The sequence below is a fragment of the Lonchura striata genome, chromosome 1 (genome assembly GCF_046129695.1).
Source record: "Lonchura striata isolate bLonStr1 chromosome 1, bLonStr1.mat, whole genome shotgun sequence".
In the NCBI taxonomy this organism is placed as follows: domain Eukaryota; kingdom Metazoa; phylum Chordata; class Aves; order Passeriformes; family Estrildidae; genus Lonchura; species Lonchura striata.
Genome location: NC_134603.1, coordinates 115,741,395 through 115,759,595, shown reverse-complemented (window position 1 = coordinate 115,759,595; position 18,201 = coordinate 115,741,395). Strand labels below are relative to the sequence as shown.

Below are 18,201 nucleotides of genomic sequence, written 5' to 3'. Positions count from 1 at the left end.
TTCAGAGTCACACCCCTATCCATGACCCCTCAGCCTGCATTAAAGGAAGTGATGGGTTTGGCATTTCACTCTCCCAGTTTGACTCTTACATGTCCCTCACTGATGCTGCAGCTTTGTGAATTGATTTCCCAGTAACACATATTGACAAAAAAAACCCAGAGGAGGCTCTGGATCAATAAGCTGCAGAAGAGACATGCGGGATTTAATGCTTCCCACTGCCTGCATGGAGATCAATCTGAACAACAAATGGCACGTGGGACACGAGGGGCCTGGGGCAGTTTCCCCATTTAAGCAGCTCCTCACACTGTCTGTGTTTCTCAGAACACACCAAGAGGAGCAAGTTACGTGTGGGATGAGCCCCACACGGTGCTGTGCATCACCAACTGCCCAGACCTCCACAGGAAAACAGGAGAAACCAGAACTGGGCCCTTGTCTCAAACTTCCAGGCAGCTCTGCTCATTTTTCAAAGACTGGAACCATTTGCTAAATTAAGTAATGAGTGCCATGCTATATGAAAACGGTTCTAAAAACACTGAGCTAAAAAATATTAACGCAAAAATGAGTACTTGGGGAACTACTTAGGTAGCTCTAATTCCATGGAGCAATCAAGATTTGGGACTAATAAATTAAAAAATCACTCATTTCTCAGTACTAGTAATTATAGACCTGTACATTTATTAATACATACACACAAATGTATTTGAACAGAAGAAAAAAAAAATATAGGAAAAAACATTCGTTGCTTTTGTTTAAATTTACCCTGGAAAGAGCACTGAACCTTTTATCCACCAATCAGATATTTTCAAGCTGATTTTTAATTTAGAAAAAATAATTCTGGAAGCCTATGCTTCACTACTTTTTAAAGCATTTAAAATAGCAGAAGTGAAAATGCCAGACATAACTAGCCACTTGACAATACACAGCAATCCATTTAAATGTACTTTATGCTCTCTGCAAAATTAACCCATAAATCAAAGATGACACTTTTTGTTGGATTTTGCTGCTCTGAACCAAAATCCAAGAAAAGGAACGGGCACAGCTGACACTGAGGTGTGCCCACCACAGCATCCTTACCCCACAACCAGTACCCATTTAAACATCCTATGGACCACGTAAAAACCATTAAATATTTATATTGACTTTCTCATCCTTTGCTAATTTAAATCTTAATGTGACCCTGTTCATTACAGCCTCATCTCCTCCCTCACTGTTTCATTAGTACATAATTAACACTAACCAGAATGAGGGACTGCACATGCAACCTAAGTTCTTTTATGCAAAATACCCTCTTTTCTATTCTGGGTGGCTTTCTCTTGAGGAAACTCTGTGCTGACTACTCTGAAGAATGGGGGTTTTGTCATACAGCAAAGAAAATCTGCAAGATTTCATTAGCAAGCCAGATTTAGACCACGCATAACCAGAGATGAAGTAAGGCTAGCATATAAAACAGCTCCCCACATGGATTTCCTGCAGTGCTCTCCCAATTTTTCAGCATCTCTGCAACTGGTACTTACTTTGAATTAACAAACAAAAAACACAGAGAGAAAAAAAAAAAAAAAAATCTTAGTTACTTTGAGGTGCAACATACACAAAAAAATCACACCACTGAGCTGTAGCCTTTCTGTGCCAAGACCATACCATCCTTAAGTCCCCTAATTCTGTAAACTCCTTTTTAAACCTTTGTACTTCCATTGCATTCTATGTCAGCTTCTAACAAAAAACATAAAAATAATGTGCTCTATACATCTAAGGACTTTCCATAAAAATATGATTCAAAGCCTCCTCAGACACATTACCATATTCTTTACACACTGCAGGTCCAAAAATTCTGTACTACTTTATTTCTGCAAATAGCCATCCACAGTAGAAAAAGCTTCAAAGAACTGTTGGAGGGACACACACTGTTGTTCAGTGGAGGGCAAAGTTTCAAAACACACCACAGTTGCTTGTAATCAACATTACAAGCAATGCAGGCTACAATGAAGTTTCTGGCCAACATCACAGAATCATAGAATGGCCTGTGTTGGAAGGGACCTTAAAAATCACCTCATTCCAAACCCTCTACTGTGAGCAGGGACACCTTCCACTAGACCAGGTTGCTCACAGTCCCATCTAACCTGGCCTTGGAAACCTCCAAGGATGGGGGAGGTTCCACAACTTCTCTGGGCAACCTGGTCAAACAGAACTGTTCTGACACATATCTGACTAGAACAAGATGGTTCCTCACTACCACTAAATTATTCAAAAAATTAATTACAGTTCTCTAACACTCTGTTCGGAAGGATTTTTTTTTTTCCCCTCTCATAGATCAATTAGTACTGATTTAATCTGTAGTATAACAAACCTAATATTAAACCAACAGCATTTAACCTAAATCTCAAAATGGACACAGGTATATTAAAGGCATCAAGGAAACTGTCTTTCAAGTAACATGATGACACATCAAAAATCCTTTCTGGACTTACAAAAAGTGAAAGGCCAGAAACTCACTTAATCTGCTTTCAAAAGACTAAAATAAGATTCTACAACCTTACTAGCCAACTCTATTGTGTGAAAGTTTCTCCAATGACCTAGCTTTAGTTTCTACGTACCTTAAGTATCTTAATGTACCTTCTGACTAACAGCACCTTTCCACAGCCCAACTCACTAACTTCGCTAGACTAACCCACCCCATATGAAATGTTGCAACTTTAACAACTCCCTAAACACAAGGGAAAAAAAATCTCCAAATTGTATTTCACATTACAAAAATTAGAAGGCCCTGCATTACCAGGTACATAAATACAGGCTTAGGTTTTCCACACTTCTAGTCCAACAGCTCCTTTTTGTCAGCTCAGCAATCTATTCCCTGGTACTCACACTGACCTCAATCTACTACAGAATTTATAGTTATGCAGCATATAAGAAAGAAGCATCTGCAGTAGATTCTAATTTTTGCACAGCTTGACAAATCCACACACCAACTTAATGAGGAAGGCTTCCCTGGACCTAAAATAAAAGAAATAAAAAAATTAAAGAAAGTGCAGTTTCAAGTGAAGGAACTGCACTGGCAAAGCTGGCATTTTAAACTGAGGCTGTCAGGCTTAGGCTTGCTGCTTTCAGATGATAGAAAAGCCTCAGTGGTACAACTTCTTGCTGCCCATTGCCAGTCCTCAACATACAACAGAAATGCTTGGGCTGCACTGAAGTGTCTCCATCACTTCCCAGAAATGCTGTGACTGTGAATGTCCCTGCTCTTGCACTGCTTACATGAACAAAAACATGAATAGTAACTTTAAACTGGTGAATCCAGACTTCCTCCCAGAATGCACATCACAAAGACAGCAGTAAACCTTGGAATAAAAGTTTGCTACTGCAGATGTTCCCCAAAGCCCGCCTCCACTCCTGGGATGTCTCCAGGATCATGAAAAAAAGAAAGAGTAGAGGGAAGAACTTATTCTCACAAGCACACATTAAAAAATCCTTGGGGTGAGTAATCGGTTAATTCTGAGACCCTTTCTCTCTCAAAACTGGGACACATCAGGCCTTTGAAGTCTTAAATAATCCCCACAGCAGACACCCCCAATTCCAGGGAACTGTGTGCACTAGCAGCAAGAGAAAGAAATTTCCCTACTCCCACATAATCATAAGTGACTTTGTGTTTAATTTAATTTCCATTAAATAGTTCCCTTCACTGAGCAAAAGAGTACTAGAAATGAACATCTACCAGAAAAATGCAGAATGTTAAGCCAATGACTCAGGCTGGCAGTAGTACAGGCAGGGCACAGACAGACCCATTTCCGTTCTGACACACCCTTCCCAACTTCCTTAACTCCACATTCAAAGCAAAATACCTAAGTCATAGGAAGAAGGAAACACATGTGCTAACATAGACTTTATCACAAGGGTATCAAAACCAGTAGTAAGGAGCTTTCATGCTTCTTCTATTAAAAAAGGGAATATATTGCCATCAGGGAAGGAGCTACGGTAGTCCTTTCCACTGGTCTTTAGTTTTACATAGTGGAAATAGCAGAATATACCTGTATTTTTTCACCATAATTATTTTGTTGCTATTAAAAAGCAAACCCAAACTGTTGCATTTCCCACTCCACTTTTTTTGCTGCTGATAATACTACAGTATTTAACATAATGGTGACAAAAAGAAGCAAGTTGTCTTCATACTTGAGACTTGAGGCAAAACACTAAAATCTATACATAGCATCTTACCCTCAAATGGCCAAAGGGACTAAATTCCTTAGAAATACACTTATCTCAATGCATTAACAGTCAGTGACAACATTGGTACAAGTGTGTGTATCAGTTCAGATAATGCATTAAGGATTTGTTATGACTCCCTGTATTTCTGAACTCAAGTTGGTCAGTGATTTATCACAATGCAGACTGCATATGTATGATACAGAAAATCAGGATTCACACCTCTACCACATGACTTTCTAGAAAGTTTATATGAAAATACACTAACTTTGCAAGGACTACAGAAATCATGATTCTTTGCAGAAACTATGAAAAACAAATGTTAGGCTTATGCAAAAACGTGATTCTTCTCATTGCTTTTTTCCAACAGTGAACACCAGATCCCATATTACGTTAAAAGTGACCAAAAATGTTCTCAGAGAATACGCTGTAATTTGTCATTTGCTATTATAACTTAATTATTTCTGAAGTCTGGCCATACATATTAACAGAGTCTCATCAATATAAGCACACATTTATATATGCAATGTGCATTTCACATTCTGTCTGGAGAGCAAAACGCTATATGAACCCTACAGTTTTAATTCCAAACTTCACAAAAACAAACAGTCATGAGATTCAAATGAAAGGTCAGAGGAAGAGCAAGTAGGAAAACATTTGGATTTCTGTTGACACACAGAAATATTAGCTCAAAAAAAACAGAATAAAAGCACATTTCTTACCTTCACCTACCATAGAAACACCTATTGACATGCCCATGAACTTGCTTTTGGTCCATACGTGAGCGTTCACACACATTTTCTTCTCTTTGCACTCACAGTAAAAGCAAGATACTGGTGGATGATGAGACACTTGCTCAGCTACAAACCTCAGCTTGTAGCACGTGGATGGGTCCTGGCCAAGCTCCTTGGCTGAGTCCTTAGAAAGCGTGGAGGCACCATTAGTTCTGAATGCTTTCACTTTATCTTTAGGCACATCCCAGGAGCAGTGAAACGTTTCGCCAATTATAGGGTTATAGGGCTTCTTGGCAACCGCTCCCTTTCGGCCTTCATGAAAAGCTGTTAGATAATACTCCACAAAGCAGATAATTCTTTCCTCGGGAGTGGCTCCAGCTGCAATTGACAAAAACAGGTCTGGATGGGCCATGAAATTTGCATACATCTCCAGCAGGGATCTTTTCTCCAAAATAAATGTTGGAAGCACTACCTGTATGCAAAGCAGACAAAGGCATATATGATTTCCCTGTGATCACACTACCGAGGAGAAAGGGGGAGAGAGAACAGATAGGACAGCTGTAATTCTGACCCAGCCAAATTTTGGGATAACATATTTCCCTCCCATGCCACAACAATTTAATTTTCTTTGCAGTGTAAATAAAGAGTGAAAGAAATAAGCAGTGGCCTTGATACCCATGCAGGCTGCTTCCTATTTCATTATGACTTTCAAGAGCAGCTCACACAACAGGGATGGGCTGTTCCATGTACTTGGAAATCCACCTTTTCCTCTCCTCTCAGTGAATAAACCAGCCATTGTTTTCTTTGTTTACAGGACACAAAAACATTCTTTGATATAAACTAATGTACACCAAACGTCAACAAACCAAACTAATCATAACCCTCCAAAATGGGAGAGGCACACCCTCCCAAACCACCAGAAGATGAGTATTTTATATGAACGTACCGATCCCCAACCTCTAAGTGGTAGAGAATGTAAGGGACACATCCATCCCTTCTGTCAAACATCTGTGCTCCATATTTCACTCCTGGGTCACTGACTGCCCACTCTAGATGGATTAGGTCCCTTCCAGCCTCTAACAAACCAACCCAAGGAGATCCAACCTCAACCAAATATCAAGTCTATTTTGAAGTATAAAAAAACCATCCCCAGGAGCCTTCCCAAGAGGCTATAGGGAAGAAAGCACTCCCCATTTGACCTAGAGTGTCATCATATGTCATGTACCCCCACAACTCCCAGATTCCCTGCCATCCCCAAGATCTCCTATCTTCCTCAAACCCATGGCACACCCTCTTCACTGTGGTGGGCCCCTGCAAGGCTTCACTTTATTTCAGACAAGTTTAAACAAAAACTGCACAAACCATTACATTGATATCATGGGAATAGAGAGGCTCCCATGAGCCAAAAAAAAAACCTGGGGCTGAGCACTAGGCAGTCTGCCCTGGAGGGAGCCAGCCCCAAGTGATTTGGATACAGTCTCAAGGGCCTTCCCTAGCAATGCAGATGTTGCCCAAGTCACTCACTTCACAATAACACTTTGTTAGAAGTTTCCAGTGAAACATCCTGGAGGGTACTGCAAGGCAAACCAGACCTAAGGGACATAGTTTATTTGTCTCCCTTCTTTCTCCCCCAAGCTCCCCACTTTGTGCAAGTCTGTCACAGGGGAGCTCAAGGGTTGTTCTCGCATGACCAAAAGGAACATCAGGCACACACAAATTTATCTTATGCAAATACAAGTGGCTCAATGATGCCAGATGCAAACCAAGAGCTGTCCTCTATTATAGCAATTCTTCTGCTTTCCTATTTAATTTTTCACTGCATTTACTTTTTCCCTTTCCCAAAAGCAAGGGTTATTTACAGCAGGCAGGGAGGCACTGTTTGTCACAAACAAATTCGCTTTCCCCCTGCTGGTCCAGCTTGCTATTCTAAGTGGGACCAAAGCACAGATCAGCCTTTTTGGATCTCATGGATAATGAAACTGAAGCTTTCAAACTTTTATTAATCATTCAGCCCTTCTCAAAGAGAACTTGTAAACAGGAACAAGAATTCCAGTCACAGTGGCTCAGAGTCTTTACTGCTGCACAGCAAGTCACAGTAACTCCCTGCAAAAAGAGAGAACTGCTGTGTCTGGCAACTTATCTGCCTGTTGGTTATCTCCTTCTGTACTTTATATTTACACACATACAGTCCTTTATAGGCTAATAATTTTTACAAGTTTAGACATAAATCAAGCAAAGTTCCATCTGTAATATTCCTCTGACTCTACTCTCTAAGCCTTGAAGACTTCACATGATTCCTGCTACCAACCTATTGAGGCCCTGAATGATGGAGGACCTTAATTCTACACAATGTGGGGCAGATTGAGTGCTAAAGACAGCCTACAGTTCTGGTGAGGTGACAGTGGCAGGCTGATGAGATTAGTTTTCAAAGGTGAAATCCAAACTTCGTCTTCAAAGTGGAAAGCCAGTAAAGTTTTCTTATTTTTAGCTCTTTAAACAATTCCATCTTATTTGCAGCATTCTCATTCTGACCAGATATTCATTATCCAATATAATCTTTTAAAAAATGCAATTCAGCAGTTGAGATCCTCAATTCAGGATCTCATTTTAATATAAACTATACACTAAAAAATCAGGTTACCAGAGGGGAAAGTGACAACAAAACATATAAAAAATCTCCCTAACTTCTGCCTAGAAATACCAGTAATGCCTTTGTGAGTTGACTGCAGAGACTTCAAAGGGCAAACTCATTTGAATAAACAGCACTCTGCATCTCACTATGTCCAAGAGCCTCTCTCTAAAGACAGTGACCTTTATTAGCACAAATAGAGGAGAAGAAAACTGCAGACCATACTTCAGATGATGCAGATTTTATGCTACAACACTAAGATTGCTGTGGTTTCATCCCACTGTGGTGGTCATAGAGTCTTGGTACCTCCTCCCTTAAGTCCTAGATGTGCTTTGCTTAACACAGCTACACCAGCACTGTCTCTAAATAAGATGTGATGTATCACTGGACTCTAATTATTGAGTGTCAAGAATCAATTTAAAATCTGAGTAATGCCTGAAATCCAGCTCAAATGATCTTGCTTTAAAAACCCAACTAAGCTGGAAATGACATCCTTAATTGTAGCAGGAATGGATCCACTGAATAACTGAATTGTTTCCACACAAGGAGGCAGAACTATGAAATAAAATAATTGAGTTTTAAAGCTTACACAACAGCAGTATTACAAAATATGCCTATGAAACTTTGCTTTTATTAAATAATCTCATAGCCTCAAACTTTCAATATGCAACATCACCATTCACCAATATAGAAAAAAAAATTCACACCAATATTTTTTTTTAATTGGCCCTATCTTGATTTCTGCAGAAATAAGAAAAATATAAATAAACAAATTTGCAAGTGTACTGCATTCTTCTTGCCAGCACTGGCTGTTGTGCACTCGTGCTAGCACTCCAGCTCTTAAAGGAATGATGGTTTCAACTCCTCTGCAGCCAGACAGAATGAAGTGTCCAGAAAAATACACTTAAGACCCATGTTCTTTATACTAGCTTTGGACAGGACTATGATTTTTTTTTTTTTAATTGCATAAGAAGTCAAAACTGACTAATTTTTTCCTCTGAGAAAATGCCAGCATGGCAACCAATTGGACAAAAGAAACACTCTGGAATAAATACCAAGTCTCAAGGAAAAAAATGTTAGAACAATCTATTCTTATTCTTTCTCAGGCTTCAGATGAAAAGAAAGCAGTTTAAGAGGCATTTTTCCATTTTCACTGAGGTTAAAAAGACAATACCAGTTGAAAACTTGATTATAATATCCTAGGTTTGAATTCACTTAATTAGATCTGAATGCAACTGAGAAAAATGAGCACAATGTCTTAAGAATGGAGATATTTATCCCCACGATTATTTACTGTGAGGAAAAACATGGGTGTCAGGATCATCCCCTAATTTTTTCAGAAATCCAGCCAAGGTACCTCATGCTGAGATATCCTTCTCTTAGAGGTGTAAAAGCTTTCTTTTCACTGTAATCTGTGTCATTGTGGGAATAAAACAAGCTATTTTCATGCCACTTACATTTTAAATTTGCAAGGTAAAAGAATATTGGCAAGCAAAGTAAAACTTATGACATCGTGAGCACACTACGATGTTAATTTACAACAGGTTGACATTCTGCAGAATTACTGGCAGCCCTTTTACATAGAATGGCAACCCTTTATTTTTAGTACATATTAACTGTGTAAAGGAAGGTAAAGGAATGCAGGGGAGTGATCATCCATCTGTACAAACTGTTATTTGTACATTAACTGCAATTCATTAGATGCCATTTGCCAACAAAGGCTGTCAGTGGGTTTTGACACTATTTTTTATTTTTTAAAAGTCTGAAGAACAAACCATTTAGAAACTTGTTTTTTCCCCCAGCAATTCTAGTTTTAAATGAAGCTGAAAGTCCTATCCCAGTCTGAAGCATCAGTTGTGTACCACATTGTGCTGCTGTGAACTGCTCCCCACCCAACTCTTTCTAGCAGCTGTTGAAGTCTATTTGGCCACCATGATGTTTAGCCCATTCTAGCAAATCCCCACACAGATTTGATACTTCACAGCAGGTGTTCTCCTTCACAGTAGTTTTTACTCCTCACTAAAAAGTAAAAGTAAAGCAGTATGACACATTCCAGAAGTGAAGCACCTCCACAACATTAAATGTGGCTATCTTCACTGTGGGAAACCGCTGTCTGCACAGGCAGGGCCATGGCTAACTTAAGGATAAGATGCTGTTTGCTGTGATATGGAATGTGAAGGTAATGCTCATGCATCCAGAACCCAAAACCACCAAGCGCTCAGAAAAAGCTGTTTGTTATGTGAGTACCATGCAGCAATCCACAGTTCTCAGAATGAACACAGCCCTAGGGAAGAAGGCACAGGAGAAAGGGAACATGTAAAAACATCCTCTGATATTAGCAACTACTTTGCCACAACCGCTTCCAGCAGAAGGTGATGAGCATCAAGGTACTCTGAAATCTGACTTTCAGAGGAATAATGAAAATGTGAAGAAGTGCAGCCAACAAACCCAGCTTTACCATCACATGTCAGTGGCCCTAAGGCCCTCATGTCAGTAAGCAAAGTTGATAAAAAAAGCAGCCAGCTGTCCTGTATTTTTTTTTTAATCCTCAAAATGGGCAGAAAAGTGATGTGCACATGTGGCATGTCTCATTAATACTTATCATATGTGTATTCATGCATCACACAGACAGACTACAAACAGATCTAACTCTGCCATATGCCTGTTCCTCTTCTCATTTCAACATTTATCATTCTCTTAAAAAACTGTCCTCTAAGAACACTATGTAAGAAACAAGTTATCATATACGTATTTACGTTCATGTTTTTCTTATAAGTGTCCACTCTTCTCTTATTTACAACAATTTCTCTTACTTATATTAACTGTGTGTCTTTGGGTTTTGCCTACTCTGCCATGACAAAAAGATGACAGTGAAAATCAGAAAAGAAAAATCTTGCTTTTTGCCAAAGACAAAATGTTCTGAAGACACAAAAACCATGGATAGGAAATCTTAGCCTACTCTGAACATTATAGACTGACAGCCTTAGAAAAACCAACACAGAAACGAGGAAGAGTTAAGAAAAAGTGAGAATGCAAGAAAAACAAAACCAAAAATGAACTGTATATAACCCCAGACATACTAAAAAGTGACAGGTATAAATTATTTTAAATTAAATCATGAAACTTTTGTTTTATTTAGAATAAAACATTCATTTCTGGGCAGCTACTCAGGAACAGAACACAGGATTGCTCAGTTTTAAAAGTGTAATTATTTTAAAACACTGACAATTGTTCCAGAGGAATCAGAAAAAATATTTTTAGAAGACTTTAGTTTGTAAGAAAGTTATAGTTTTTGATTAGCATGTAAAAAAAAAAAAGAAAAGCAGAGGAACTCTTCAGAATATCAAATGCCCATTAGAACAACTTCCTGCAAAACTAATTATAGTTTTTGATTAGCATGTAAAAAAAAAAAAGAAAAGCAGAGGAACTCTTCAGAATATCAAATGCCCATTAGAACAACTTCCTGCAAAACTAATTCATGTGCCAGAGAAATTCTCTGGTTCTTCCAAACTTTGTATTACTTGTGGAGAGTGTCAGAACGAGCTTTTATTTGTGAAAAGTGGACAATAGGAGTTTTATTTGGGGGATTTTTAGGTAGAAAACTCTTGTGCAAGGAAAGGATATTCCATATATTTACAAAAATCTCCTTGATTATTTATTAAGTCCCACGAGAAGGTTTTACTGGAATACAAGACTATTCAAAAAGAAGCACTCCTTGCTTCCTTAACCTAATTTCCAAAACTCTAAGGATTTAAGGGAAAATTTCTCAGACACTGTAATTTCTTTGCTCCTATCTGTATGGATAAGCTTGTGACAGTATGGATAAGCTTCTGGTTCTAGGACCAGAAAAAAGCACAGAAATTTAAACTGCTGAGCTGCCCAACACATACAAGAACTGATACACTGAAGACTGTAATTTCTTTACCATTGTTGTTTTTTTTTGGTGTTTTTTTTTTTTGTTTTAAGCTGACTTGCAATTAAATGGAATTCAATCCACAAAGCAGTTATGTGAACATGTATATCCTTCATCCATACAATTCTCATTAATGTTCCTCAAAGCCCCAGTGCACCCTGACATACTTGTGGGTGACATACACAACATATGGTTATTCTGAAAGACTTGCAAAAAAATAAGCAAGAGTTCTGAAGAATTTTTTTTTCTTCTTCTTTTTTCTTTCCCTCCCCCTCCATCTCTAAAATATCTGATGTGGTCACTTCTTGTGAAAGCCTGCCTAGCAAGAGACAGCACTCCATAGCTCTCTGGGACCATGCTTCTATAAAGAGGAAAACTTGGCTGTCCAGAGGGGCAAAACACACTCACAAGAACTGGATATGCACACAAACACATAGAAGGATGAGAAGAAAAAACAATAGTGAACAAATATGAAAGAGATACATTGTTCATACCCTGGTAAGGTCCATGCCAAGTTTGAGCTGGGAGATGAGATGAAGAATTACACTGCGTTGATCATCCATGACTCCTAAATCCTCCTCTTCATTATCTTCAGTATCTGTCATTTCATCTTCAACTAGGATCAACTCAGAAGCTGAATGCTGAAATGAAAAGAAGTGTCACCATCTGGACAAAAAGATACAGAATGGGTATTTTCCCCCTACTACATGTATTTAAAAATGGAGCTGTCTCAATGGAACTGAAGACAGCCTCTGTTAAAGCCAAGAAAAGATACAAAGTCAAAAAAAAAAAAATTCAGTGATGGGTTCATAAAGCATTTTGATTATTTCCTCAGAATGAGAGTACTAAGTATGAGATGCTAATTTACACATTCTCTTTTCATATTTATACTGCAGTCATGTCAGATAAAACTCATAGCACATTTAAGTAACAAGTCATCTTTTCATTAAATAGAAATATGCAGTTGAAAATGAGTCTTCAAGTTTGTCTCATAAATCTCCCCAGCAAATATTCATGTCATACATAGATGTTGCATGACCCCATTTCAGAGTTTTTTCCTTTCTCTATCCAAATTGCAAGGTTAGATGTCTAAGAAAGTCAAAATATTAACTAAAGAAGATAATAAGACAACTACAATTAAAGAACATACCTCTGAAAAAAAACCCAAAGACTTTAGATTCTGGGAAGTAGAGCAGTGCCATAACTCTTTATAACTATTGCAACACTTCATCACCTTACAGCACAACGCCCGTGCAGCTGAGTTTCCAAAAATACAAGCTGAATATCAATAGACAGGCACCATGCCAGTCCCTTCAAGAGGAACTTTACCGCAAAAGGGATAATGGCTTGTGATATTTTATTTTTCCTCAGGGTTTACAATGTATAACTAACAATAATCCAAACAGGTGGTAGTTACTTTGTTCAATCCATTGAAACCACTCTGTAAGCCTTCCAGATATGTATTCAAGCAAGCTTTTTTGTACTTCAAGGGAAAAAAAAAATGGGTTATGTAGATGAAAAATTACAGCCCAGCATGTCATTATTGCCCAAAGATTCCATGCTGTAAATGAGACAACACTCCCTGTAAAAGTTAGCATTCTTTCATGCTAAATTGCATTTCTGCAGGAACAGCTAGTTCATTACATAAAACAAGAAATTTTTCATCTCACTGTGGAAGCCTACAGAACTGAAAAGTTTTACTAAAACCAGCTAATATCCAGAATTAGGTTTCGAAGGAATATTTCTGAATGACCACATTAGAGACCCCTCAGGTGAACTGCAGCTTATGTAAGAGGAGTTTCTTTGAAATTAAGTTACTACAGAGGTTTCCAAGATTTGAATGAAGTACTTTCTCTATTTTTTTTTTATTATTACTTAAATATTTTGGTAGCTATTCCTAAAATAATAGCTATTTGGTGAAATCCAATGACATCTGCAAGACACTTTACTGCTGCTTTATTTAGAAAGTAGAATATGTAGATTACATAAAACAGAATCTGGTGAGCTATAGCCTCAACAGCTTGGAGCTTTTCAAAAGGACAAAACCACACTTTCTTCTTCCCACTCCCTCGGAAAATAAAAGGGAAGAACAATAAGCCCTTTTCTCCCAAAATGCACAGCATTATTACCCAACTGATGCCTCAGTGACAAGTTCAATTAACATAAAACCTGACAACCTCACACAAAAATATCAGTCGGGGAGGGATAAAGCACTAAAGTCTGGCAGAGTCATATAGGCTATGATTCATTTGGAGGTAGCACAGAAAAAGCAGTATCAGAACTTACAGGAGATGCTTCCACAGGAGGCTTCCCTTTGATCCAGCTTGACCTCATTGAGAGCACTGAGCTACGGAATAGGTTCTGCTGCTTCTGTTACTGCCATGAACCGAGCTTGCAGCAAACAAGCTCCAGCAGGAATTAACAGGGCTACAAAAAAAGCAAGGGAACCTCCCCTCCTCACTCCCACCCCCTCTGGTTTTTTTCTTTTTTTTTTTTTTTTTCTTTTTTTTTGCTCTCTGAGGGGTTGGAGAGCGTGCACCGGATGGCAATCTGCTCCTTGCGTTTCCAGTCACATGGCATTGAGCTCAGTGAGCTTAAATGCACGCAGCTCCAACTGGGAAATGGTGCTGCTGTTCCCAGAGGATATCCTGATCAGCGGTTCGCCAGCAGGGAGGGGAAGGTGCACAACTTTGTGTGAGTGTGCACAAGTGTGAGACAGAAAAAGAACATTGCTAGCAGGTAACATCCTTTTACATGAACATACAACAGCTGCATAGCTTTAAGTTGCTTACAGCATCAGAAAACAAACAAATTACCCATTACCAGTCTGCAGACTAAATTACATATTAAGAATTATTTTCTTTTTCTCCCAAAGATAGCACATTTACCCAGGGTCAGAAAATCCTTCTTTCCTTCTTTCTTTATGAAATAAATCTTAGGCTTTCCTTGACTCTTAACTGTTACTAACAAAATAGCAACCAATTCAGAATATTCTGTGAAATTAAACCCTCTCTGCTACCCTGCAAAACATCCACGGTCAGAGCAAGCCACCCTATGGACACTTGGGGTTCTCACTGAAGTAGCATTGGCACTATTCTAAATGAAAGCCTTTCTGATCATCAGGGAGGATGAGCACAATGTAACATTAAGATCAATTGTGTTTAATAAGCACACTGTAAAGACTAAAATTTTAATTGCCTTACTATCCCTATTCTAAGGACTCGTGCAAGGTCACCAAAAAAAACACAACTCTGCTATTACAGTCATCAACTCACTAGTGACCTTCAGTGAATAACATGCAGACAACTGCTCTTTTCTCACTTTCCAAGGAAAAGAATTAAAGGAAGCAGTTTACAATTTATGCTACAGGAGCTGAAGAACAGTCATCTTCAGAAAACAATATCCTTTCTATGTTTCCCTCTCTCCTCATTAGTTGTTCTATGCAACTATTAAATAGGTTTTTAGAAGCACATAAACTAACTTTAACTAACACATATTTATTTTACTAACACATTTTCTTAAACCAACATGTAAGCACCACACAGTGTGAGTGGACACACGCAGCCACAAAATAGAAAGCTAGTGCATCTTTAAAGTGTCATAAAAGTTTCTTAATTCTTTAATTCTTTCTCTATCCATGAAAATAGCATGCAGTTTAGTAGTATCCAATGCGTAAGCATCCAGCTGAATGCAAAGGATTATGTGGACTGATTATCCTTTAACAGCAGCTTTTCTGAATTATCAGACACAGACTTTTTTTTTTTTTACCTCGTCCTGTAAAACGTAACTCCACAACTGACCTAGGAAAGCAGCAACCTGCTCCACCCCTGTATGGTCAGAACATAATGTAAAAGCTATTGAGCTGTGCACTGCCCAGCCAGGGAACGAACAGCACAGCCTGGCTTAGGTTCTAACCCTGAGAAATCCAATAAATACTGAACCAGTTAAAAACAACCACAAAAAAGGGGCTTATATTTAAAATAATTTTAATCAAAATCGGTTTCCAATACCGGGCTGAAGCACTGGCATTTTTCAGAAAGATCTGAAGAGAAAATAAAAGATAATTTCTAAAAATCCCAGGAAGAGATGCACTTCAAAGTTGAAATGCCAAAGACGTGAAAATACACACCGGCAGAGAGCTATTTTAAACAGGTCACCTCATTAGAGCTGAGATCGATTAATTTAGAGAGGTCATCTGCAGGGACACAAAACGGATGTTCTAGTCAGCAGTCTCCATCAGAAAACATGCTGATTCTTTTTTACAGATGAAACCTGTAAGGGTAAGAAATTGTTTCTGAAGGAAATATTCTGCATTTTTAAAAAATGCTTTTAGGAAAAAGACACTTGAATGAGCCTGGGATAGAATCACAGAGTCAAAATGTGTACTTTTGTGAAAGGGCAAATGTGCCTCTGTCCTTCTACAGCTTCTTCCACAAGTTAATTTTTCAAATGAACTACTGTACTGGAAATTAACTGTTAGGCAATTAATACAGATATACAGCTCAGAGCTTCATTTTCCAACATACTTCACAAACCATACAATGCAACAATACTGTCAATAATGACCTGGGTCTCATTTTGGTTAGTTTTCTGAGGGGAAGAAAGGAACACATAGAATCAGAGTCTCATTTAGGTTGATTGGAACATACTTCTTGGTATCTTCTTGTCCCATACCCTGCTCAAGCAGGTGCATGCAGAACCAGTTGCCCAGGACCATCTCCAGCTCAGTTTTGATTATCTCCAAGGATGGAGACTCCGCAACTTCTCTGGCCAACCCACGCCAGTGTTCAATGCTCTCCAGAGCAGAAGTGCATATTCTGGTGTTCAGATTCACTTCCAAGTGCCCACTGCCTCTTGTCATATCACTGGGCACTACTGAGAAAAAATCTGTCTCCCTGTTCTTCACTCCCATGAGGTATTTATACACATTGATAAGACACGCCTTGGCACTTCCCTGAGCTTATCTTTAAGAGACTCCTCTGTGTCCAGACTGCCAAGATGTCTCTCTCTATGGCAGCACACAACCCTCTGGCTCATCAGCCACTCCTCCCAGGTTTTTCATCATCTACAAACTTTCCAGGGGTACACTCTGCATCATCATCCAGCTCATTAATGAAGACATAGAACATTGCCAGTCCCAGGATGGACCCCAGAGGTACACCACTAGTGACTGGCCTCCAAATGGACCTTGTACCACTGATCACAACCCTCTGGGCTGGATTGTTCACTTATAAATCCATCACTGCCCACTTATCTAATCCATACCCTGTCAGCTTGTCTGTAAGGACGTTGGGGAAGAGAGGGTCAAAAACCTTACCAACATTAAAGCAAACAACATCCACTACTCTCCGCATAAGCACCAAGCTAGTCACTACCATTGTGAGGGGCATCATGCATGATTTTCCCTTTGCAAGTCCATTACGACTACTTCTAATTGCCTTCTTGTCATTTATGTGTTTGGAGATACCTTGCAGGGTTAGTTGTTCCACCACCTTCCCAGGGTCTGAGGAAAGGCTGACAAACCTGCAGGTCCCCAGACGTTACCAGAACACCCAGAGAGTTCCTTCTTGCCCTTTTTTAAAAAATGAATGGTATTCACTTTCCTCTAGTCTACACAAACTTCTCCGAAATTCCATAACCTGCTATAGACCCTGGAGTTGTGTATGTGCAGCCTAAGTGCTGCCTAACCTGTTCCCCTTCCACCAAGGGTCAGTCTACCTCCAGACTTTCCCTCTGATCTCAAAGTCTGTTACTGGCAAAGGCCAAGGTAAAGAAGGCATGGAGTAACTCAGCCTTTTCTCCACCACAGTAGTAAGCAGAGACCATGAATATCCTGGGATATCAGGGACATGCTTAGGACCTCATATTCTTCATATAATTACAAAACAATACTCTTAAGAGTCTTCATTTAGGCATGAAAACATTTTTTTATGTACTATAAAAAAGACTGTAGTCAGGAGCAAGATGATGAATCTTAGCAATTTAAAACATCCAGATAAAAACATACCATTTTGTAATATTCCAAGGGTAGTATTCTTTAAGTCCTTCTATGTTCAAAAAAATGCAAAAGATTGTAAAAAACCCCTATTTACAAAACATGTCTGCATCAAGAGAAAGACAGAGTAAGTTAGAAGCACCATTAAACAGAATTAGCATTCTCAAACTAGGCGAGGATTGTCAATTTTCCAAAGAGTCCTCTAATTATCTTTGGTCCCTGTTAGTGCATATAAAAGTCAAAGGCCTCGTTTTGATTTTCAGATTGCCTTCAATAGCAGCATAGGTTTGCAAGCATCATTTACACTTGCATTTGTGTAAATCAAGAGCTTGCAAGCAGGTTTTCCGTGGGTGTAAGATTAAATATAACTCTGTAAGGTCAGGGAGATTTAGCACATTTACATTAATGTGAGAAATTGGCCCCGCAAGATTTTCACTAAAGTTAGAATTCTTTTTGTAAAGCACATACAGTAAGAACATCCCAAAGTAGTAGCATATAATGAGGTGTCAGCTTCTTGCAGAGCTTGTCACTGGATCAGAAGTGACACAACTGCACTAACTTGCATGTGCCACTTCTCTTCTTCCATTGGGCACCACACATTTAATTGCACTTACTGTAGCATGCACCTGGCAGAAAATCATGTAAGCTTACTGTACCCATTCCTCATTAGCAGGGATCAAATGTAGCTTGTGCAGGAAGTTGTACTTATTAAAAGTATTTTATATACAGACTAGCA

General features: G+C 38.9%; 1 protein-coding gene across 2 annotated transcripts in view; it reads right to left on the bottom strand.

The window, feature by feature from the left end:
* Positions 1-18,201, bottom strand: part of OSBPL10 (oxysterol binding protein like 10) — a 492,302-nt gene that overhangs the window by 10,458 nt on the left and 463,643 nt on the right. For both annotated transcript variants that reach the window (XM_077787009.1, XM_021525868.3), the window contains exons 7-8: positions 11,965-12,111; positions 4,917-5,400 (exon numbers count right to left, since the gene is read on the bottom strand). In XM_077787009.1, the coding sequence (XP_077643135.1) occupies positions 4,917-5,400; positions 11,965-12,111 (631 nt within the window). The remainder of the gene's footprint in view (positions 1-4,916; positions 5,401-11,964; positions 12,112-18,201) is intronic.